Raw genomic sequence first — 26565 nt, 5'->3', positions numbered from 1 at the left:
CTTCACCTTATTTTGGAAATCTGGCTCACAGATTTTAAATATGTTGTCAAAACACTGCTTGTTAAGCCTATTTATTTTTCATTCTTTCTTTCTTTGTCTCTTTCTTTCTATCTTCATTCACTTTTGCTGTGTTTATGCTGCTGCAGAGTGACAGGGGAGAGAGACACACAACAGATCCAGAGTCTGAACTGTCTGAATTTTTTAAAATCCTTTGTGTTAAATTTCCTGTCTTGGACAAACTTTTTCACTCCACTTCTTAGAAAGACTGCTTTAAAAACGAGGCAGCATCGCTCTAATGATGTCTCCCTCATTCAGTCTTTCACTCAGCTGTGTGTTCCTGTCTGGAACCTTTTGCTACGTACATGTGTAGTTAGAGAAAGACAATCTGGTTGCATGTATACATAGGAAAGAAATCTACCTTGGGTTAACAGGGTGTCCTTAACCTTCTGTTTTGAAAAAGAAAGATTTCTGATTTACATGACAGTTAAGAAAACTGTTTTACCTTCCTGAAAATGCACTGAATGTCAGTTTGAACGTCAAGGACCATCTTAGAAAGTAGTTTGCAGCTTTACGCTAAAGGCCTATAGTTTACATATCAGTTACTCACGTGTGGAGAAATCTGCATCCGTGGTATTTACTACTCCTCTGATGGCCTCCAGACTCATTTATTGTTTTTAATTAGAGGTTGTGTTCACCGATTTAACCGATAGATGAAGAACACTAATTAACTGCAAAGCCAGGAAATATGCCCAGAGGCAGATAACAATCCAGTAAGGTGATGAAGTGTTTGCACATAACTTGTCAGTGTTTGCAACCCTAATTCATACATCTGTATGCATCGGATGTAGTGTAAACAGTGTCAGGTCAAATAGATATCCAGTATATGCTGAGAATGTTTGTTATTACTGAGATGACTGATGTGTGACATCACTCATAGGTGACTTTAGTCATGCAAAGCAAAAGAAATTGACTTCAGTCGCCTGTGAAAAGTGGACCTAGTAATTTACAGTATAAGAATTAACTACATTCTAAAGGCAGAAGGCAAGCTATAAAGAGGTAATGATGCCGTTTCCAAGGTCATTTTTAGGCAATACACTTTTAAATGGGCTGTGCTGGTCATAACAAGGACTAAGACTTTATGGACAATCAACACAGGAAATACAGGCACTGAGAAGGAAGTGTGTACCAGATTCAATAATGCAAAACATGTAGCATAGCCTGTAGCTTGTTGAAAAAGAAAATAGACCACTGTGGTGTGTCCTGGTAAGTCATCTCAACATGTTGGATTAAGAATGATTACTCCCTCAGGGAATTATTGGCAAGAAAGTTGACGATATTTAAAGATACTTGTTAATAAATGTAAAAGTAAAACCAAGTTTTCTCCCACTTTTCCCAGAACAGGTAGATTAAAACATCACATCCTATAAACATTCATATTTCATCACGCAATTGAGACTTGGGGAGCAGTCGCCTTTAGCTCCTTCAGGGACCCAAGTCACGCATTGACATTTTGCTGATGGCATTTCACCCTCTTTGCTTGAGCACTCTGTCACATTGCGTCTGATAGGTCTGGTGTTGTCATTATCGCCATGACTGTGAATCTTATCTGTGCTAAATGTCGTTAGCCTGTTGACCCGTGATGCTGCAGAGATTGTTGAAGGGGTCATCAGCCACAGCTAACCTCTCAGGCATCCACAGCTTTACATTAGTCATTTGCCACTGTCACAGCTCACCTCCGAGAGGCATTAGCATGCAGGAGATTGTGTAGCCATCAAGGGAGAGAAGGGCAAATTGACCTAGCTGATTCCTCCTTAATTGGATAATGTCCCAAGCTGTGGCCTGAGAAAGGCTTTTCTGTGTAAGAGTGAGGTCTTGAGAAAGGCTCACTTATTAGACAGGCTGTCTTAGGACTTATGATTCCATACTTTAATACCACAGAGTTATTTATATACACTGGTTTTAAAGTGTTGAACCTTGTCAATTTTTGAACGAATTCTTTTGTAGATGTAATTCAAATGGGCATTTGAATAATGAAAAAGTTGCAAGTGTAAAAAGAGACTTTTAAACTAGAGGGCCTCCTGAAGACAGATTTCCATTTCTAAAAGTCAGACAAACTTTACTAACCCTGATCTCAAAATCTGAAATGACCTAAACAGTTTGAAAACTATGGCAAAACAGATTTTCTTAGAACTTCTGTCTTATTTGTTATCAATTTAAACAGTTGTACATGTTACCTGGCTCCTGTACTGGAATACAGTCAACTCGGGTGTGACTTCCAACTTCTAAGGTAATTGGAAAACTCTATAAGTCTAGGATTTGAATACGGCACTCAAGGACAGTCAGAGCCTTGTCCTGAACTCATTCCAGCGTCGCCTTGGCTGCATTCTTTAGGTCACTGCTGCACTGAGAGGTGACCCAGTGTCCCAGTCTTTGGTTGCATGCGTGGACTTCTCTGTATTTGGCTGCTTTCATCCTTCCCTCAATTCAGACCCGTCTACCTGTCCCTGTCCCACATTGCACAACCACCCTCCCCCCAAACCATGATGCAACCACAGCTTCACCATATTTACAGGTGAAGAGCCATGGTGCTTTATAGACATGTTGCAAATGTAAATGTTATTGCTTGTAGCTGGTTAATTCATTATCTTATAAATGGTTAATGTGCTAAAATTGGGGCTGCATCCATCTCATATCAATTAATTGTATTGTTTAGTTGTTTTGTGTAAAATATAGAACATTTTACCCAAAATTAGCATTAACAACATAGCAATTTGTTGCAGCAATTAGCATTGCTTTTACTCTCAAAGAAGCTTTGTGTGTCATTGTGAGTGGAGAGACATAATGTGGATGTTTTCAGCAACTCAGGTGTGCAGGCAAGTTCCAGCAGTGTTTGAAACCAGTTGGATATTGAGCAGGTCGAGCCAATAAAAGCTGAAGGGCAGACGAAAGCCAGGACAATATCAGCAAAAACCAACAGAGCTGGATTTACAGTACTGCCAATTATAAAATACAACAGTTCACATTTGTTCTGGAACTGGAACATTATGTGATCATGTTTTTAACAAGCTGCCAGTGAACCCAGGGTTTGATACAAGGCTTGTGGAACTGTGGAGGAAAAACAAGTAACAGTTAGTTATTTTAAACACAGATTTTCAAAACTGTATAGTTAGTGTAGTGAGAAATTGCCAAGTTTTGTCGTGAAAACTACAGAGCAACCGTGAGACATGTAACCATGCCGATTTGCCATCTGCTGTTCCAGCAGTGAGGCCTGCATGATGATGGATGGTGTTTAGTCTGAACATGCAAGGGGGGACTACATGGTTCGGCATACAGCCTCATTTCAGGCATACATGAAAATGCAATGATACTGTATAAGACAGTTTGAGAATTAAATTCTCTACACACATAAATGACAGGTTTGATTTGAATAAAGAAAGCCTTCATTTTTTGTACTGTTGGATTCAGAAAGTTTCATGAAATCTGTTGTTGTTATATTGTAGTGAAGACATTACCGGGGTGAGCTAAATGGTGTGTTCACCAGTTTGTCACTCACCATTAGCTTTGCCTTTTATTGTCTTCAACAACCCTTTAATGTTTTTTTGTAACATTTGGAAAATGTTGCAGGATGTGCCGATTGACTACACAGTAATGTTATAGACCTGTTTACTTTTTGTTTCAGTCCAACTCCATCCCAAAGAAAATTGCTTTAAAGCTGAGCTTTAGGAGACTTCCAGTGCTGAAACATTGATGACTGTTGGCCATCGGCCATTCCTGGTGTAACAAATGCTTTATTATCAAGCATAATACATCATTATTTTCAAATTCACAAACAAACCAGAATGTCTTATTTGTGGATAGGTTGAAATGTATTATTGGTGTCATAATTTGGTTGAAGCAGCTAACAGATATGTTTTCATTTAGCCAGAGTTATTTCCAAAGTAAAGAAATTAGAAACTTGAATTAGTACAAGTGGCAGTTTCTCACCCCCAGGCTTTCCTGATTCATATTCCCTCTGTTTCTGGGTACAAACGAGAGCAGATTTACACTTAGGATATAGCAAAGGATAGAAAACCAATAACTTCTTGCTCCTATGAGTTGGGCAAGACCAAGCTGAACATAAATTATGATAGACTTTCACTTTATATTTGTTATGCATAGTGTATTTTTCTGCTTCCTTTGCCTGGTGAAAAATAGCAACAATTCTCAGAGTTTTCATGAGTTTTGTTTGTGTTGTGCATGACCCAGGTGATGAAGACAGCATCCTGTTGCCACACTTATCCAAACCTAACTCTGTAGACAGGGCAACTCTTTTGCCATTGCTTGCTGACATTGTCCATGATGTGAAAATCTATAATGTTGGTTATTTAATAATGGGAGCGTACACAATCTCTTTTTGAAAACATGCTGCTTAATCACATGATGTCGAGTGGATGAAAGGTGGTTCTTGTCATGTACACTCTTTTTAAATAGCTCAAACTTTTAGTGCCACCATACACTTGATCTAATCCTATGAACTACTTCTGTAACACAACATAAAAAAAAAAAATCAAACTTTTTTCAACTTTATATAATGTCTCACTGTGCCAGTGAAGAAGGCAGGCACAGCATGATTCAATGGCATCCGCTTTCTGTCTGCTCTGCTTCCTCTGTCCGCAACTGCTCCCCATTCCCTTTAACCTCAAAAGGTACTGCCGGTTAAAAGTGAAATATTGAGAACACAGCCCCAGGTGATTTATACAAGAGGTGATGAAACACAGTGCTGATGAATGTTTGTTTGTTTGTTTTTACTTTATTCAGTTAATAGTTACTTTATTCTATATAGTGCATATAGAATTGTGATATAATGGTGGATGGACTCTCTCGCTAGCTTTTGCTGAAACTTTAATGAATGGCCTTTTCATTAAAAAGGGATCATGTTTTTTCACTGGCCTTTATTTTTCTTAAGTTAAAACACAAACAGAACTCTGATTTACTAATGTTATTGTTTGTCCTTGTGGGGAAATTTGCAGTAGACTTGATTTTGATAGTAGCACTGAGTCTTTTTCCTGTAGGCTATAGTCATTATACAGTACAGTAAAGTACTTAGCTTACCTAATAATGGAGAAAAAGCCAAACATTTTACCGGACGGACTTTCTCCATGCCACCCACCATATTTTTAAAAAGCATTGCAGTCCTCACTATTGCAATATGCCGTTATGACTAGTGAGCTCCATGGAGGTCTGCAGTGCTGGCTCAAGCTGCTACCTCTTTGGTCCAGTGATCAAAGCAGTGAAGCATGAGTGCTTCTGGCCTCCTACCAATGAAATACTGCCCACTGGAGGAGGACATGACGACATCTTGTGGGTGGAAGTTTGCTTACAAGCAGCTCTCACTTTACTCACCTATCACAACTGGGAGCTTCAGAAAGTCTTCAGATAATCCTGTAAATTCTGTGTTTCTGTGTGTTCTGTAGATGAGCTAAAGGAGAAGCTGCAGGATTTTGTGTCCGAGACTAACAGCCAGCGTCCAGGATTTATTAAGATGGTGCGGCATAACAAGCAGGAGGGTCTGATCCGGTCCAGAGTGAGCGGGTGGAGGGCTGCCACTGCTCCAGTTGTTGCCCTGTTTGATGCCCACGTCGAGTTCAATGTTGGGTGGTGAGTCACTCACAACATGTGCGGCTTGAGGTTAGCACAGCTCAACACAAGAGCGCTGCTTCTTGAGTCATATCACGCTGTGTGGGTTTATGGATAATAATTTCATTTAAACAGAACCACTGGAGATCGTCTCTTTTCTGTGACTGTATTCTGTGTCTCTAACAAAACCACGCAGTATGACACTGAGTACATTCTGCACACAAAGTCTCAACAATCACTAATCTGCCAGGGAACTCACACTCCACCAGATAACCCTGCAAACAGAATGCAATAGGATGTTAGTAGAACTAGTCCAGTCAGTGAAAAGACTGGACGTGCCACTTAGTTTTACTTTTATCTAGAAGAAAACCCCATATTTTCAATTCACAAGAAGCATCTGCAGACATGAATCATACCTCTCAAGAGAGATCTCAGAAGACTTGTAATCAAGAAATGTTGATTTGCATAACGCTGTAAAGGGTTGCAAAGTAATCTCAAAAGAGTTTCAGTATTCATCAGAACAAGCACACTGTGCTATGTATGGTGTAAATGAGCCGCTGCATACCAACATGACATGATTATGTAGGATCATGTCAGGGGGTCTGTTCATCTGCTGAAGTTCAATAGGTGTTGGTTAATGCAGCAGGACAATGACTCTAAACATCAGTAGTAAGTAAATCTGACACTAAGAGAAAAAAGATAATTCCCCTTTAGGCATGAGCTATTTGGAGCCTGAACCTCCACCTAAAAGAAATACTGACCTCAAGAGAGCCGATCACACCAGACATCCTCAGAATATGTTGGCGCTAAAGCAGTTCTGTGAGAAAGAATGGTGACAAATTCCTCCTGAATGTTTTGCAGCAACCAGAAGAGCTTGTTTTATGTTATTGCTGTCAAAGTTTAACTTGTCCACCAATACTGTGTCACTGACCCCAACACTGTTTATCTGCACTGGTGACTTTCATAAAGATCAGATCAATGCAATCAATTCCAAGTGGCCCGTTATCTGTTCATGGCTAAAACAAGCAGAACAAACACTGAAACCAAGTAGAAACAGCCCAGATCTATTGGGATGTTCCGAAATCCAATAAGCAAGCACATTAAATTGCATGGTACATTTAATGTGTGTGTTTTTTTATCATTTCCTTGTGTGTTTGCAAATAAATATAGTTTATCATACCATATTTCAATAAGGAATAATTTGCATGAGCATATCAGATGGGCAGTCATGCTTTGTTAGACTAATTAACGGTATTGAATTCTGTGCCCTTACATGACATGGCATAATCTCAAAGATAATTGAGAAAGAAAGCCTGTCAAAACAAAATTTCTCACAGTAAAATTGCTTTCTTTCTCCATATTTGAAGGGCCGAACCCATTCTGCAGAGAATTAAAGAAGACAGAACCCGCATAATCTCCCCATCGTTTGACAACATTAAGTACGACACGTTTGAGATTGAAGAGTATCCGCTGTCTGCCCAGGGCTTTGACTGGGAGCTGTGGTGTCGCTACCTCAATCCACCCAAGTCCTGGTGGCACAAGGGCAACAAGAGTGCACCAATCCAGTAAGTATGCACCATAATGTCTTTACTGCCTAAATCAAATAATATAATAGTCTCAAATTAAATAAACAAACCTGGTAAATGCCACCTTATGCTGCATTCATGAACCAATTATATGTACGAGGCCACTCTTCTTCTCTTCTTGTCCCTGCTGTTACTATAGCAACTGTGCCAAGCTAACAGTACCTGTACAAAAGACAGCAACGGACAAACAAAACTGATCTTCATTATCTTTAATTCCCCCAGGAGCCCTGCCCTGATTGGCTGCTTTGTGGTGGATAGGTTGTATTTTGAGGAAATTGGTCTGCTGGATGAGGGCATGGAGGTGTACGGGGGAGAAAATGTGGAGCTGGGCATCAGGGTGAGTAATGATGTCACTCCCTTTGGCCTATGGGCCATTGTTCATCCAGGTAATGTGAGGATAATTAACTATGGTAATGACACCTAATGGTGGTTGGGAGCAAGGTCACCGTGGGTCTCACTCTCCTATTTGCATGTACAGCAAACATTGAAACAATGTCGTTTAGCTTTAAGCCATGTGGTCTTTGCATTTAACAACTGTGTAGAGGTGGAGTGGCAATTAGTGAAAGGAGCTGAGAAGCAGGCTTTTGACTAATGTATTGTAATCTAATCCACTTGTGTTCTTATTTTCATAAAAGGTCAAACCTGTGTTACATTTTAAAACGGGGCCTTTGATAAGAAGCTACAAATAAATAAATTAATAAATTATATTTTCAACCCATTTTTTTATTCCAGCAAAAATATCTAAAAACTATCTCAAAACTATATCACACTACCGGGAATAAAATCCAGCATTTTTTTTTTTTTTGATAATTTCAATACTGAGCATAGAAATACTTGATTGAGCCTATGAAGTATTTCTTGTGTGTGGGTGTTTTAGCTGTAAAAGCTGAGTTTTTTTAAAGTAAAGTACAGTATATCACTAACAATTCTTAAAATGCTTTAATGTAATACCAACACAAAGATGCTTTGAAAGGAACAGTGGAGGAAATTATCATTTGGAAAGTGCACCGAGAGCACACTGATCTCTCTTATGTAGTTTTATTTAAAATAAATATTCACTATCAATTTATTCTGAAGTCTGAATTATCACTGTCACCCTCTGGTGATCCCGCTGAGGCACAGGCGAGATATGTAGGAGTCAAAGTCATTGTAACCGTTAGCGCTGATGTGTGAAGAATACGCTGACATGGTTCAGAGCGAACAGACGCACCGTGTCTGTAGCTGTGTTCTTTGCTCAGTGCTTTACTTACTCATCAGCTCTGACTGAGAGGTGAAAATCTCTTGGTGTGTATTCAACCCAAAGCAGATGGGCCAGAGAAAGAACTGCCATCTTTAGGGAGAGCTAATGATAGCACACATCTACTGTACAAAGATCATTAATGCAGCTATCTGCCTGTTCAGTAACAGTGAGAAGCGAGGGACAACTCCTCCTCAGCTGCACTGTGAAAAGGGAAATGGAGACAAGTTTACGACAGCACGCTGAAAGTGGAAATATCCATCCTCACTAATGACAGAGATGCAATCGTAAGTAAAGAAGGAAGATTTGTGCTGCAAGTCATTTTCCTCCAGAAATTACATGCTTTTACATTTCCCCAACTGACAATAGTCTCACTGACTGTTTTATAGCTGGAAACACTGATGAGTTTATCACGTACATTATAAACCAGGGTCTTAGTCCAATGCACGGACAGTTTGATAAATCACTGTGGTTCACTGTGCTGTTGCAGTTTTAAGTCCAGTGTTAGTCTCCATGTTGTTTATTTGCTTGGTTCTGTTGGACTGAAGGAACTTGCCCTTGCCTGAAGGTTAATGTAGTTTAGAGTTCAGTAATGCTTTTCAAACAGAGGGTGACACTGAGAGCTCAGAGCTACAGGCCTAGAGGACTCTGGCTTGGCCCCAGATTGGCGGTCTCATGAAGCCCCAGTATGGTCTGCCTGTCTGGAACGTATTGGTCATGCCTCCAGACCACCTGCCAACTTGCAGACTGGCTGCTGACGCATCCTCTGAGACCTACTCATTCCAGGCCAACAGCTACAGGCCTTGGCTGAGGCTTGAAAGCGCTGTCCTGGGTAGTGTGAGGGTGAAATTAACTGTTGCTTTCTGTTCACATTTGGTCACAAAGTGAAGGCTATTTGTGTCATGATGTAAAAAGATTAGCAGTACATTAGATGCAAATTCATTTTAAGCATCGGTTTTATATAACTGTGTTTTAGCGCTATCATTTACAGGGCATTTCATATTCTTGTCAAATTAGTTTTAATTTAGAAGGGTGCAGAATTTTTTTTTCCTATGCTTCATAAAAGAGTTATTAAAATATGTGCACAGTTTCCCATACAAGAAGTCTGTGAATGGGTTCACATTGCACTACAGAGCACAGCATGTACAGCAGATTAGTGTCTACTCTTTAGAGAAGAGTGACTTAGCAGGACATTAGAAACTGGTTATTTTACAAACTGTTTTGTGTCATTAGCTTCCTGTGTTTAAGCCAGTGCCTTTATCCAGAAGAGACTGAACTTCTGTTTGAGCTTGAAGTCACAATGCGTTTTTCCAAAAAGTGAAGTGGTTATCTGGCACAAGTACAGTAATATGTAGTTTTTGCAAGTTAATCCTTCCAGTCAGAGTGTAGAGTAGAACACACATAAAATCTTTAAACAGAATTTTAATACACAGATCTTCCAAAACACCTGTGAAGACTGGGTAATGTGCCAGTGAAGCCAGCCTGCAACAATGCATCACAAGAAGACCAAAGCAGACATCATTACTCTCAACGGATGCCAACAAGGCTATGTTGAGAAATGATGATCATTGAAGGCTATGAAAAACAATTATGAGACAGGCTTTGTGCACATAATTCACACAAGTGGCAATAAAGCATCATTACTGTCATCATAATGTTTAGATTAGATTTTACCCAAATATTTAGTATGGAGGTTGTACTCAATCTTAACAACATGCAATCATTTTAAGTATGAATAGAAAATCTGTTGAAATAGATACATGATACAGAGTACATAGATACAGTATGTCATAGTAACACAATTATAAGTAAGTATAATATTAAGTATATTTGCCTCAAGGGGCTTCAACATACAGCATCGTCTGTCTTAAACCGCTTGAATTGAAGAAAGAATTACTTCATAAAAGTACTCTAATGTAAAAAAACAAAAACAGAAACTGGAAGAATCCACAAGGGAAAAAAGAGGAAGGATCACTTTTCCGGGGGGCACAGTCATGAAATAGATATTGTGTTTCCAGAGCAGATCAACATATCAGATGTACAGTATGGACAAACAGACTAATGTAAGTATATGAAGAATATTTTTTTGAAGGATATCCTTCCAATGTTTTAGCCTCCCTACTGAAAATGGATGAAGGGGGCCAGAACCTTAGAACCACCTCCTAATATAATGCACGCCACCATCCACTATGACCTACATATTAAACAACATAGAATTATCACCTCTGACCATTTACAACTTAAAAACGTTGAAATTATAACCCTTGTAAAAGTAGAAATCATGGCAAGGATGCTGTATTGCATTGCAATTGTACCAGAGGCCACTTAATGTATGTATATGAAGTCTCCTGTGTCTTTCTCTATCATTTGAAAAGCACAAAAGATTTTGAGTTCTGCGTAATCATACAGGATGAATAAAAAAACGATGCACCATAATGACTCAGTCTGTAATTGTAGAACAGCACTGATTGAGTTTCATGACCCCTGTGCTGCTGAAAATCTATTGAACCCCTCTGCGTAATCTCAAACCAACAGGACAATCAATGAGAAAGTCTTTTGTCTGACAGGGGTAATGTGAATAGTAATGTAGCTCTCTGGTACAACCATAAGAAATGCCACGGAAACATGCAATATAAAATCCCAGTGATGCTGTTTAAGTTACAGATAATTGCTAAATATTGTATGCATGAAAGAAAATGTAGAAATATCATTTTAGTGAGAGCTGTATTAGTATGCACCTACTGTATGAGTAATCCAACAAAGGTTATTAAACTTTTATTACTCGAATACAACTACCTTATGATTATTGATATTTGCAGTATCACTATTATTCCATATTGCTGCATATTGCAAATAGGTTTTGAGTTACTATAGAAAAAATATATATCAATATTTAATATACAGCTCATTTTGTATATATGTAGTACACAAATCAGTTTGGTTGATTTCTATTAGTGTATTATGTTTCACCACACTAGCCAGATGAAGTTGGCAATGTAAACCAGGCAGGATCTCAAAATAGAGGCTTATTATAATATAATATCAAAATAATAAAGGGCTTATTGAAAACATGTAAAGCATGTGGAGCTGATGTGTGGCGTTCAGCTGAAGTATGGCATGAGGAAGAAGTTTTACCATACTGGATATTAATACATTTTCTGCTAAAACAGTAGACTTGATCCACAAAGGGAGGCATTTTAGAGGGCACGTGGGCTTGTGGTTCTTGTTGCCATGAGCAAGCGGGGAGTAACTTACAGTAGAGGGGTGGTGAACACTGTGCAGCTGCAGAGGTGTGGATGATATTTGTCAAAATGGACAAATAGTATCGTTTTATTTAATTTATTTATTTTTACTCCTCTAGCTGGGTTTTCAGTAGTTTGTACTAGTACTTGGTATTGTCTACCCCCCCACCCCCCACCCCTTTTTTTTTTTTTTTTTTTTTTTTAACTTTTCAAGTGGAGAGTAGCTGTAACAAGGCAACAATTTCTCGATGGGATCAATAGAATTTTTTGAAACTCGAAACTTGAATTTTGTTTGAGCTCTCCCCATGGAGAGGAGGGGGTAAGATTTGACATATTTGGCACATGGGGTCAGGGTTTGATTGCAGCACAATTTTAACCCTCATTTTAGATCCTCGTGCTTTTTCACTGACCTTTTGCCCTACAGCTCCTAAATCCCAACATCCCCCTTTACCAATAGACCATCATGATAAATGGTTTATGAATTATGTTTATTGTACTGTGTGCCGTGATAGGAAGCTGGATTTGTTTTATATATTTACCACCACAAACACTCCCAAACGTCCAACAGGAACCAAAATGTAGATGTAAAATATAAATGCAAAAGTGTAAAAGTAAATGGACTTTTTGGCTTCTAGCACTATGAAGCTGAATGATAATATGCTACAATAAATGCAGCAGTAAACCAGCAAAGGCATAAAAGATGATAAGCAAGTAAACATGAATGTAAACAATGCAGCTTTGCCATTTGTAAGAAAATTGGCTTTGCAAGTGTTTTATGAGGAAGGGAATGAATTCATCTTGTTGTTAGACCTCAAGGATACACACAACATGTTTTGATGCATAACACTGAACATTAGCTTTTCTAGAAAATTAGTTAAAAGCTTAGAATTTAATTCAAAAGAATATTTTATAGTCATGAGTTGTAAATAAAGACTGCTGTGTAGACAGAGACGTGCATAGGGATGATGACTCCAGTACTCGTTATCCTGTGTGCTGAAATGTGTGAATACAATTCCACCACCTTCTCTCATATTGAGACTCTTGTGCTAAAGATAACAATTGTGAGGATGAATAAAACTGTTCAGATTAAAAAGATAATTTAAAAGGTCCTTTGATAAAAAGATATTTCATATACACATAATAAAAGTGTTCTCATCTGTCACTGCAGGCTTTCATTTGGTAATAATCATCTCGCAAGCGGTTACAACTGGTGGGATTTCACCAGTTCAGATGTGCCAAGAGATACTTGTCAACAAGTTTACTAAATTACTGAATGAATTTCTTTATAGTGTTGCTCCTGAAGTAAAATCTGTCTACATCATTACAGCAATGACCTTGTAAGAATAACACAACATTCTTTTACTAGATTTTGAGTGGTGGGTAAAATAAATATAATCTCCTTTATGCCCCATAGAATTTGGCTGGACAGGTTTGAGAAGGCTAGTGCAGCCAATAGCCTTCGGATAATTAAACAACCAGTCAGGAATCTTGTCAGCTTCTATGCCCTTCTAGAAAGTCCATGTTTTTAGTCAGACAGGATGTGATATTAAGTGGTACATTAATAATTCAAGGGTATAAAACTTCATGTGGCTGCCTGTCTGTATTACTGCAGTTCCATCTCCTATAAATTACATTTATATGCATTTATTCTTCATTAGCTATTTATGTTCAAGGGCAACGTTCATGGCCGAGTGCGGGTCAGCGAAAATAAAAAAGGAAGGTGGGCTTGTAAAACATTAACCCCTAATGCTGACAGGCAAATTTAATTTCCCATTCTAATAATAATAACTGTCAGGAGGACTTTTGCTATTTAAGTGGTCCTGCAAATTACCAAATATGCACAGTATATTATTTTCATTTGTACCTCTATCGAAAACTATCAGTGCAAACATTTTTGGCTTAATATTTTTTTTGTTTTGTTTTCTGTAGTAGTCTGTCACCCTTAATTAAATGTCAGAGTGTCACCCCATTGTGATCGTGGGACCAAAAATACAAAACAAGAGGACAGAAGAGCTTATCTGTCTGTATAAAATTCTTGTTAAATAAGGTTTGTTAGCTTTGTTCCTTTAAATTTCCTTTTCCTGGGGCCCAAAGTCACATTATTGCTCTACATAATTTGCCCAATCAACAACTAAAAACATAAAGATTAAATTATTAATTCATTCTCAAACATTTTTGGCTTTCAAACCTTTGTCATTGGTATGTAACTGAAATAAATACATTTATTCAGTTGCTGAAACCGGAGCCTGACGCTATGACGGAAAAGTTCTCAGTTTCACTGCATCACTGTGTGAGTGGGTGTTAAAACTTAGTTTGCGTTTGAATGACTGTTTATCTCACTGGTTTAATTAATGGCCGTGGTGAGCATGAGGGACGTTCACCCCCTCCTCTCACTCTAATCAAGCCTGTAAATCCCCTAATAATTTTCTCATCAATGTCATCATTTGTTAGGCAGAATATAGAATTTTTGTGCCTAGTTTATCTCCTACAGCCCATCAGCATATTTAAAACTTCCTATTAATGCATATAAGCTGACATCTTTTATGTAAAGCATTTTGTAGGATGTGCATAATATAGGCAGATTTTATGAATAAAAGTTGACCATTTATGGCAGGGCCACTCAAATACACGTCTAAATGTTCCATTTGCCAAACTTCCACAGCAAAATGAATTAAGTGACATTTATGAAAGTAAAAAACGGGGGAGAAGTGACTTTACCCTGATCAGCCACATCATTAACACTGGTGGTCTTAATGTCATGGAGGACAGCATGGCAACCCTTCAGTCTGCAGCTAAACAGCCCAATATACAGAAAAATGGGATATACCATGTGCAGACGTGATTGGACTATACAAAATCAATATTCAAGCAAAAATGCAAGTATTGGGCTAAAAAACTTATTTTACTCCAGTAAAAGTACTAAATAGGCAATCTTAGTCCTTGACAGTGACCAGAGCAAATGTCTGTACATACAGTACAAAATTATATATTGATATTTTAAACATTATGGTAATGATTTCAAAACATATATAGTAATTAAAAAGTCTGAGGTCACTGTTGGTATTTCATTAGTTTGAAATATTTTTATTAAAATATTTTATTATTCATTTATAATAGCAAGAGAGAGCAAGAGAGAGAGCACTTGGAAGTGTACAAGTTCAACAGGACTGAGAGAGAGAGAACTCCTTGAACCCCCTCAGCCAGATTATCACCAGAAGTGGTTACAGATATCGACTACAGAACAAAGGGACCATCAGCCACCTCCTCTGCATGGATGACATCAAGCTGTATGACAGGAGTGAACGACACATCGACTCACTGATTCATACCACCAGGATTTACAGCCAGGACATCTGCAAATAGTAACCATGAAAATACCACAATGACAGCAGCTACTACAAAGAGTAAGGCAAGTCCTGAGAAGTCGGCCGAATGAGAAGAACAAAGTCCAGGCGATTAACACCTAAGCCCTCCCGTCATCAGGTACCCCGCTGGCATAAAAAGCTGGAGCCCACTGACATCAAGACAAGAACGCTCCTTATAATGCATGAAGGGTTTCACCCCAAATCCAGCATCCTGAGACTGTACTGAGCATCAGAGCCACTATCTAGGATGAAACAGACAACAGATCCATGAATACATCAGGAAGATGACCCCATGTGATGAGGCGCTTTGTGAATACCTCAGGCAGCAGAGACCAGAGGACCAGGAAAGAAGGAAAAGAAGAGCAAGACAGGACATACCGCACAGGACAAACCCCTCAATGGTATGTCCTGTCTTTCTCTTCTTTCACCACTGTCAGAAGAAGTGGTTGATATCACAAATCCTACCAGTGGCTGGACAAAACTGGACTGACAGACAGCACAGAGGCACTAATCCTGGCAGTACAGCAGCAGGCTCTAAGTACAAGTTCAATAGAGGCTGGGGTCTACCATAGCAAGCAGGACTCCAGGTGCAGGCTGTGCAAAGATGCCTCTGAGACAATCCAGCACATAACAAGATGGGGTGCAAGAGGCAGGCAGGGCATACATGGAAAGCCATGAGCAAGTGGCTCCCATAGTGTATAGAAACATCTGTGCTGGGTACGTGCTATAAGTCCGTGGAGAATGACAGAGCTAAGATCCCGTGGGACTTCCAGATAAACTGGTGATTAAAATCACCAGATGGTATTAAAGTTGTGGCTGATTGATGTATTGTGTAGAGAGGGTGTGCTAACCAGAGAGAGGCAGTGATTAAAGTGGTTGTTGTCCACTGTATTTGTAGTAGAAAATGCAATGTTATGGATTTGAATTCTGCCAATAGATCAATGTGAAAACTTCAGCTTTTGGAAGTTGGAGTTTTTTTTTTTTTTTTTTTCAGATTTAGACTAGAACCCACCTCTTCGGTACTGTGTGTGGCATCTGGGGGGATTTATGGTCTAATCCTGTAAAATTGCTACTACATTTTTAATAATGAAGTGCATGTTTGAAAGGACCTCAATATAACATTAGACATTTTTCTATGATCAATAAGCAAACATTGTCATGAACTGCTCAGATCTGCAGGAGGGCTGGTCTAGATTTTGTCAAGTTTGATGAACACAGCCTTACTCTACACTGTCCTAACAGTGTGTTTGTGGGGGCTGAAGCATCCCACCGCACTTCTCAGGTTGATTTAGGATTGTCTGTAAGTGGTTCAGCTTTTCCGTGGAAAGGGCAGGAAATGTGCTCCTCCTTTTAAGACGGCAGACACACACACAGTGTGAGTGTCTCTACTCCAATTGTCTGCACTGCTACAGCTTTGTGCTCTGGGCAGCAAAAGCAGAAGCTAAGCTTTACCTTAAAAGTAAGTCTTTGCTTTGATGTGAAGGAAAATAAGGAGTAAATGTGAAATGAATGCAGTGGGGAATATTAGGGCTTTTTTAAAAAAAAGCCAGTTAGAGTTTCTTGGGGACGGGAGAGGTGGTGCAGGAAGATGAAAGCAGATACACAGACAAGTACTGTATAAATGAAAAAAGAAATTTCCTGAAGCAGCATAGTTAATCACAGGAATATACTGTATGGTGCAAAAAGTTCCAGAGGTTCTGCTCATCTTGATAGGAGGCTGTAGCAGCACATTTCCTTTGCTGTTGCATCCTTTTTAAGTTTGACAGTTGTCATCAACAGGGTGTCACATTTTCACATCAGAAAATGTTATGTTTGTAACATCATTCCTACACATATTTCACAGAATAAATCATATGCAGTCTTTGTAGAGCCCCGTTTGCTATTTTTCTTTAGGTGTCTGTATTGTTTTGAGTGCAAATGAATTTTCTGTTTGAATTTTATTGGTAATTACATTAATATACATAAAGATGGGATATTGTTATTTATAACTAAACAAAGTTAGTAATATGTACAAAACATGCTGTAGACACAGGAATTTCTGTAATACATCAGTGAATGGCTAATTAACTTCATGGCAAATGTTTATTTAAATATAACATTTTAATCCAACTTAAAACTGGATCACAATGTTTTCAAAAATAAAATACAACTTTAAAATTAAACAGAAAGAATTGCCATGCATTTATTATTTGTATTAGGCTATTGAAAAATCCAATGTAATTAAATGTATTATGATAATGGGTAACTATTCAATCACAGCTTCTCTTATACGCTTGTGAAACTTAACCATATGCACCATTATGCAATTTAGCAAAGTGGCTGATTTAATGTTACCACTCAGAGGCAAAGAGCCTGATTTTGCATGAAATATAATAAAAGTTGCTTATATGTTTTAACTGGGGCAGCTGTAGCTCAGTTGGTAAAGGCAGTCGTGCAGGGGCCACAGGGTCAGTGGTTCGATCCCCAGTATCTATATGTTAAAGTGTCTCTGGGCAAGACACTTTAATCAGGAAATGACCAAGGTTACACAGTACTGCAGCTGGTTTACATAATATACCTAGCTGATGATGTACTAAGTCGTGGCACTAAAAGCAATACTTCAAAAGGTATGTTAGTTAGCTGGGCATGCTAATATTTGCAGGATATGCAAGAAGCTGTCAGGTTGAGTATTTTAGGGTGGACGCAAGTGCAATGAGGAGAGAGGGGGGGGATTGGTAAACGGCTTCATTAACGATTATAGGGGGAAAAAAAACAACTAACAACCAAAAGAACAACTAACATAAATTCACTCCTGTAAAGATGTGAACTTTAATATGAGGTTATTAGTCACTCCTCACCTGGCCAAAAATGTTTCTACCCTTAGTTTAATTGTGTAGTGTATTCCTCTGTACATGTGCATTAAGATTTTGCCCGACAGGATGATTTTATTGGCCTTGAGAAAGTGTTGGAATCTACCATAAAAAAATCTTAATATAAAGGTAAGAAATGTACCTTGTTTGTATTTCAAAGTGTTCAGATTTCCCTTTTATTATTGGAGTCTATGGGGAAGTTGCTGTTAGGATCATAAAGATGGTTTAATATATTCTATAAAGAAGTATATTCCAATGTCAGAATTTAGTTGGATACACATACTGTAACTTTACAGGGAATTGTAATTACTCGGTAGAGCAATACTGAGCATTTATGATCAGCAGCAAAGTTTTTTAAGATGCAAAAACACTTTTCATTCTTTTCTAATCTTTTCTTGGCTGGATGTGAGTGTTTTTGAATCTATTGTTACCTATATGACTTAAAGCTGCTCCGGCACAAACATCTGCCATGCAAGCCTGCAGGGTGTGGGTACCTAACACTCTGAATATAGAATTTGGGTGTTGTACGTTAAGGCGGCCGACCACCCACAAACTAGAGGTTGCTAAAAGTTAATGAAATGTTTAAATTGACAATCCAGTCACCGAACTTACCGATATATTTGCCAAATTTCATTTGGCATATTGCTGTACCACAAAACAGCGTCATTAGTATGTTTAATATCCTTAAAGACGTTGTGAAATAACCTTGTGAATACTTTCATCAAAATCCACTTTAAGCAAATAGACACTCTGCTTGGTAACCAGCACCGGTGCAGAAAGGAAAAATGAATAAAGCACTTCCACTTACATTACATTTACATTAAAGATATTTAGCTCTTGCTCTTACCCAAAGCAAATTATGATGAGGGCAGCAGTAAAATTAGCTTAGGCTCATGCTGATGGAGCCCTGATAATAGATCTAAGCAAACACTGCAGTAATGTGAGACCGCTTCTCTGCCAGAAAAGTTCTACAAAAAGAAATTAAAGGGATGAACATCTAGAGAGAGTGAGGAAGATCAGATTTACAGGAGGACATGGCAGAAAGGGGTGTGATACAAGAGGGAGCAATGGATGTGAGTTTTTTAAGAAATGAGTTTCAAGTTTACAAGCAATGGGAGTGGCTGTGTTGTCCTGATGGAGATTGTTCTGTTGTTGTGGAGTCAGGGAGACTGGGTGCAGTGAGGATCTGACTTTTAATAACGCCAAGTAGAGCAAAAGTGCTGAATATGTTTGTACCACAGTGTGCATGAAGTATGATACTAACTCTAAATTACATGGATCATTTGTCAGAAGTTTTAAAAAACAAATTGCTGTTTCGCAACTTTTTTGACAGCACAGAGGTGAAGTGCAGTCTGTCATCCAAGACTATGGCACTATCTTGGAGTGAAGTGTAGTCTAATTGTTTGCTACAGTCTTGTTGAGCAGTATTTTCTGCTTCTGCAGCGCACTGCAAAACTAATTGTATGAGTCACCATGCAAATTAGATGGTGGGTTTGATTATTCAAAGGAAGTTTATAATTATTAGGAAGTGTATACATTTTTTGTATTTAGAATAAAATAACCAACCCTTGTCTACTAAAAGGGATTTTCTACACAACTGAAATGCAAATGCAAATATGTTTTTGTGGGTTATGTAATTGCAACCAAATTCTGTTTTCTGCTAAACAGAGAGGTGGAAATAAGTTCATATTGTCTGCCTTATATCCAAACTTGCAGCACAATATCCTGTTTATCTAACACTGTAATGGTTGTGTTTAGACTCCCACTGCTTAAGGTTGGGCAAAAATCAAGGGCTGACATAATAAAGAATAGAGTAAGAGTCACTTCACATACATTCAAACAAAACATTAGTCTTTCTATAAAATTAACCAGAGTTTTTTATCCCCAAGTCCAACTAGACAAGGAACTCTGTAGTCAAACTAAGGCCTGTGGTCTGATATTCACCCGCCCCAACCATTTGCCATGTCCCCCGACCTTTGGGGATCTCTTCACTTAAAATACCGTTTGGCAAATTTTCAATTTGTCATTTATGATAAAATAATTTCCATCACCCAGATAGCACGCTCCGTATGAGCATGATGCCATACTGACATTAGCATAGCTCAAATTATTGCTCTGCTACAATGCCACTTAGAAATTCTCAGATCTGAAGGTAACATCTTTAAATAGCGTATTTTATGTCACCAACAGTTGAAAATATTCAGTTTTCAGTGGCCTATTAGAGGAAAGCAGCAAATCCCATTGCGGCTTGAACTTAATTTTGGCGATTTTGCTTTTGAAATTATAATAATTAGCTATCAGACTAGTCGATGATTAAGAATTTCTTCTGGTAATCATAGCCATTTGATGCATCACTCACAATTAGCAACCATGGTAATGATTTGGCTATGATCAGTGTGAGCTGTCTGTTAAAGTAACACACACCTTGGCTGGACTGTCCTTGTTGAACAGCAACATGGTTTTTAATGTCACTGATCTGCTTTTGGGAAGTGCATATTAAAAGAAATTTCATTACTGTGCAACAATGTGTCTGCTAAAATTTTGAAATAAACAAACCAACAACCTATGGCCCTGTAAAACCTCATATTCTAAAATGTTCAAAATGTATGTTGATCAGCTTCCTTCCAGAGAAATCTCGCTATAGAAATACAGATACATTTTCTGTCCTGATCCATTTAACAACACTCTCCTTTGAATATGTGTGAGTAAATATGCAGTGTATTACCATTATTTTATAATTACATATTGTTAAGCTAATTGCCAGCTATTTATTGTCACCATGGGACATCCGAATGTTTCAAGGTTGACATTATCATTATAAAGAAAGTGGTTAAAAAACATGTAGGGATTTTTTTCTCTCTTAAATAATAATCTGTGACAAAATACCAACCGCTCTTTAATGTCCACAGAAAGTGTCTCATCTTTAGTGTTGCAACCACATCTACATTTTATGTCTGATTAATTCTTGATGATGCTCATCTACTGTATATGTTCTTTGCCAGCAAGATGGAAATGACACATTTTACTTTAAAACAGGAAAGATGTCAGCTGTGCTATTTGGTCCTCACATAACAGCACAGCATGATGATTTCAACCTTATTCAGAGTGAAACAGCGGGTGTCCTGGACTAATGTTAAGCTCAGCACATGTAAGTGATTTCTGAGCATCCTCCACTGACGCTGATAGAGACATTTCGTTTGATGACCCAATACAGATTGCGAGCATGTAAAGAGAAGAGCACATCTTCATTGCTTGTGAAGTGTTTTTCAATTGCTTTGAAATACAATTTAAACTCTTTAGATACTAATCAGCAATATTGTACAATCTAATTCATTTCCCCCCAAGCTTCAATTCTCATATTGTTCTTTTCAATTTTTTCAAACTCAGAAATTTACATCTTTTTGGTGTTTTATTGCTCATTAAAATACGATTAAATTAATTCAAATGTTAATAACTCACATGTAAGATTAGGACTTAAAGAAAAAAGAAAAAGATTTAAGTAAGAGTGTAAATCAAGTGGGCTTACAAAAATAACCATAACTAATAACTTAATACACTATTTTAATGCTTGATTACACGCTGATTAGAAATGCATAGAGGAAAAATGCACACTTAATTACATGGTTAACTGTGCAAGCAGCTATTTGTAAAAGGCACAACAAGAAAAGGAAAATTGCATTGGTCTCCTTGTTCTTTGCTGCATGCATTTTACGGTACGCAAAGGTTTAGGCAATCTGAGAACAATGTTAAAATGAGCCTACACATCACGCTGTAAACTGTTACAGAAAGTGTGATTGCATATTCATAAATATCCTTTCAGTGTTTATGAAGGGACCTGTTTTTATCATCTGTTGTTATTATTGCTGAATCACAATTAGGAAATGTTTGTACAGATTTCTACTCTGGGGCCCTGAGCCTCCCACAGGTCTTCATTATTTGAGGAGTTAGTGTCACTGGCTTTTGCATCAAGTACTCAGGCTTCATCTCTTGTGCACTGGGACATTAACGGCTTCTACCGAGGGGACTCCCTCCTCACAGCCAAGGAAACGGTCTGGCGCAGAGGTGATGAATACCCTCGACTTGGCGTCCAGTACAGTACATGCTTTAAGCAGCCTGGAAGTGGTGCCATCATGGCCTGCTGCACTGACTGTGTGGAGGTCCCCAAACTGCTGTCAAGCCTGAGTAACAGATGCATTAAAAAGGCCACAAATAGGCAAAGTATTGACTGAAGTTAATGAAACAAATAAGTTGTACAATAGTTTTTTTTAATAAGAATTAAACTTTTTACTTTCTAGAGTAAACAAACTTTATTTGACTGCTCAACAGAAGCTCCCACGTCTAACACCTACCTGTGGAAATCTTGTCTTAAACTCTGAAGTGGAAAAAAAAGCACAATTGGTGCTTGTACAGCTATTTTAGATTAACTACAATTTTCTCTCTTCTCTTTTTTCATTTGTAATGTTTAAAACCAGGTGTGGCAGTGTGGCGGCAGTGTTGAGGTCTTGCCTTGTGCTCGAATAGCCCATATTGAGCGTGCTCATAAACCCTACACGGAGGATCTAACGTCTCATGTGCGGCGAAACGCCCTCAGAGTTGCAGAGGTGTGGATGGATGAGTTTAAAAGCCATGTCTACATGGCCTGGAATATTCCGCTGGAGGTAAGTGATAATGTTTATTGTTTTTTTTTTTCAGGTGCAAGTTACAGATGTTAGTGAATTGGTGCATTTTGATTTCAATAGAATACAGTTGGATACAGAAGTTTAAATCCTCTTGTTTTGGAAAGACAAAAAGAAAAAGCAAAATAAAATTTCTTCATCAACATAATATTTAATGCATAATCAGCTGGTGCAAATGTTCTTTTATCATCAGAATTAAATAAAATGGATAAGGAGAGTGAAATAATGAAAATTATAGTAGTGCAAAGTTTGCATCCTCCTTGATAATTAAATAAAAAATGTATTCTTGATTTATACTAGCTGAATGTGAATTAGATATTATGTTAATTATAAAAATAAAACATTTAAAAAACACAAGCTCCATAAAAAGAAAACCTGTCTGCTTTGCATAGTGAGCATATCACAGTATACTGTACAATAGTTGTCACTGTGTTCTATCCTTATAGAAATGACATGACTACGAAAAGAGCTACAGAGCATCAGTTTGACAAAGCTTGATTCATTGTGTTGTTTAGTTTTTAAATGTTACCTGTGTGCCGTGATTCCCTTTGTGTCATAATCCAAAGAGAACATTCATGCAGAAATGCTAGTCAAATGCCAAAAAATGATGCACAAGCCCGCAAATATGAGGACAAACAATATCCGACAATATCATCCTAAATCTACAGGACCAACAGGCAGCTCCATTCTGCAGCCATTTAATCTAAATGTTACAGGGTTGAGTGTCATCTGTTATCAGCTACTCTTCCCCCATCACAGATGTTTAGTTGAATCCGGCCCCGACACCTGCCAGAGGCCTCAAATGAAATGATTTCTTGTCACCTACAGAATGGCCTGAAATACAAAATACAGTACGTGCCACAGAATAAATAAGCACTTATTATGATTCAATAAAATGTTCCAATCTCTGACATTAGCTTTTAAAAATCCAATGCACAGAGTGATAATAAAAGATTAATTAAAAGAAGTAACTGGATTACAGCTGTGACTTGGGAACATAACAATTAATAATACAGAAAGAAAAATGAACAGAGAAGAAGATGTACATAATTTATTCTTTTAGCAGAAAGGCAATTTATTCTTTGGAATGTCTTCATTTCAGGCTTTATTGCTTTATCCGGGATTCTGAATAAAGACATCAGCAATGTCAACAACTGTATCGCACAAAATACATCACAGTCTGTTAGAAAATGTGTATACTATATGCTGTCTTGTCTTTTGTATTAGTTTTATATTTCAGGGATTTTTGAATTTGTATATTTTATTGTATCTTGATCTGAGATTATTAAATTAAATTAATAATTTTACTGTCATTTTATGTTAAATGTAGAGTCCCTCAAAGGCAAAGTCAAATGTTTGTTCACTGAAGCTTTTTTCTTCTGCTGCATAATCTTCTTGAATATGTAAATCCAAGTTATGAATAGACGAACATCTGCAGGCAATTCATTCAGTCAATAATGAACCGTTTAACAGAGGCTGTACCCAAGAAGCATGAAATTTAGCCTCCGCTTTAGCCCCCTGAATGAAATACACAGCAAAATTGTCAGTGTTAATTTACCTCTGAGGGTGTCAAAATCAACACAGTGCCTGTTCATATTAAGCCTGCACCCATCTCAGTTTATTTTGTTTTTTAGCTGAGAGCCCTGTCAGCAACATTTGCACCCACTACAGCTTTTCTGTTATTACAGAGAGAAGTCTCTTTCATGACATTTGATGCGATACAGTGGACAACATGTGGTATAGTATATGTTCATATGCAATGCATGAGCTAAAACTCCAGTAAAAGTACCAGCAATACTGGAGGAAAAATTGCATTGACAAATCTTCTTAAAGCTACAGAATGCAATAGAAGCCTGCTCCAACTTTTATGTTATTGTGGAGAGGTGCTGTCTCTACTTCCTGGGACACAGATTTATTGAACAGCACTGGCAGCAGCACTGAGATATTCACTTGTAAAAGTTTCGAGAGAGACTCACCCTTCTGAATAGAGACAAGCAACACTTTCTGCTAGAGCAATAAGTGTCCTAACATACTTTTTTATTTAAATTTTCACAACCGTGCAGAGTGTGGCAGAGCATAAACAGCGAAGCTAAGCTGTATCCGAGCAGGGAGAAAGAGAGCTGGGTAGAGATGAGTGGTAAGTTAGCCCGGGCTGAAGTTGCACATTGTACCTTTAAAACTACAATGTGTGACTATTGGGGCTCAAATTGGTGAGCGGCTCTATAGCAGCTCTATAAGTCATTGTGAAATTACAGTTACTACAGTTTTGCAACAGATATCTGTAGTATGAATTATTGATCTAAACCAAACTTTGTAGGTTTGTTCTTGCTTTTCTTCTTCTTTTTTTCCTTTGTTGCCCTTTTATTGGTGGGATCAGGAACTGGCCATCCTGAGAGTCACTCATGGCGACATCTATAGTGTCAGGTCAAGGGGAGCGGTAGACCTGCTGTAAGATGATTAACAGCAGTGAGCTCCCACCCCTAAGTTGACCTTGTTTTTGTGCTTAGGCAGCTTCTGGTCAAAATCCTTGAGAAAAGAAAATCTCTGCACTGCTGCCAGGCTGTTTAGTCTGGGCCTGGGTCACAAAAGCCTTTGATAGCACTTCTCCACATGAGGATGATTTGAGGTGTATTTCTATGAATGAAAAAGATGATTAAATTAGCATAATGTAGCTACAAAGGTCCAGTGACAGATTTAGCATCAACTAGATGTACTTGATCGAAAGCAAAACAACTCACTCTCCATAAAAATTTGCTTCAATTATTTATGTTAAACATTTTGTATATTTTGCTGTAAATATATATTTATTTAGTTAATGATGCATCTTTATGTATGCGGCATTTTACTGTCATAGTTAGTTGAGCTAGGGCTCTGGACTCACTGTACCTCTAATCCTCACTTTTCTGTGAAATATTGGATAATGTTAGCTCTCTAGGCTTTAAACTGATATTTAATGCAACCATGTGAGACATTCAGAGTATGAAATGTCTCTTCAGTGGAACAGTTAACAACTGTTAGATGTCTGGTTTATGACCATTAAGTCATATAAATATATTTGGAGCCCATGGTTTAATCAATGTATTATAATGTATAATCTTAGTAATGTACAGTTTTAATCTGAAATGTAATTACACTGGTCATAAAAATGCAGTATAAAGTACGTCATTTGTCTTAGAAATGTGTAGACGAAAGTAAAAACAGCATAAAATGGAAATAATTAAATAATGTAAAGGTACCTCAAATTTCAATTCATTTCAGTGCTTCTATAAACGTACCCCCCCCCCCCTTTGTGATGTGCTTTCCATCTCTGGTAACATGAGACTGGTCCTTACTATGTGATGTGGCGGCTTCAATGTTACAGTAAACTGTTTTCAAGTCTGAAAGGAAGAAATCAAAATCCTATAGAGTATATTCAAATACACATCAAGTGGCTGCAAAATGCTCCTCAACAGCCTTTTACCTGATTTGCTTCTTCCTGAACCACAATTAATCAATTTAATGCTTTGTGTGCACCCGTCTCTGTGTGTTTGTGTGTGTTTAAATCCAGGACTCAGGGATTGATATTGGCGACATTTCAGAGAGGAAGGCTCTGAGGAAGAGGCTGCAGTGTAAAACTTTCCGTTGGTACCTGGTCAACATCTACCCTGAGATGAGGATGTACAGTGACACCATTGCATACGGAGTAGTAAGCTGCCGCTTCGCTCTTCATCCCAAATTCACTTCAGTGCCTGCACAAGCCAAAACGAGGCTAAACCATGCCTAAGCAAATCATTTTAATCCCCTCTGTTGGGATCCGGATGGCTGTAGTCAGGAACACAAACAGTTCACAAAGAGAAGGTTTGCTGCGGCCAAAAGGTTACTGAATAAGACTTTTCTGTTTGATTGTAATGAAGGATGGATTCATACTCTAAATATCTAGTTGTTGATGTGGCATATTGTGTTAGAAAAGAATATTATTAGTCAGAGAAGCTAGAAAAACCATGCCAAAAGGGCA

At 38.0% G+C, this 26565-nt stretch overlaps 1 protein-coding gene across 2 annotated transcripts in view; it reads left to right on the top strand.

The window, feature by feature from the left end:
• Positions 1-26565, top strand: part of galnt18b (UDP-N-acetyl-alpha-D-galactosamine:polypeptide N-acetylgalactosaminyltransferase 18b) — a 77735-nt gene that overhangs the window by 33476 nt on the left and 17694 nt on the right. For both annotated transcript variants that reach the window (XM_067496475.1, XM_067496474.1), the window contains exons 4-8: positions 5454-5637; positions 6984-7181; positions 7425-7539; positions 22368-22553; positions 26119-26256. In XM_067496475.1, coding sequence (XP_067352576.1) covers positions 5454-5637; positions 6984-7181; positions 7425-7539; positions 22368-22553; positions 26119-26256 — 821 coding nt within the window. The remainder of the gene's footprint in view (positions 1-5453; positions 5638-6983; positions 7182-7424; positions 7540-22367; positions 22554-26118; positions 26257-26565) is intronic.

The sequence above is a fragment of the Channa argus genome, chromosome 2 (genome assembly GCF_033026475.1).
Source record: "Channa argus isolate prfri chromosome 2, Channa argus male v1.0, whole genome shotgun sequence".
Lineage (NCBI taxonomy): Eukaryota > Metazoa > Chordata > Actinopteri > Anabantiformes > Channidae > Channa > Channa argus.
This window is presented reverse-complemented; position numbering and strand designations above follow the sequence as displayed.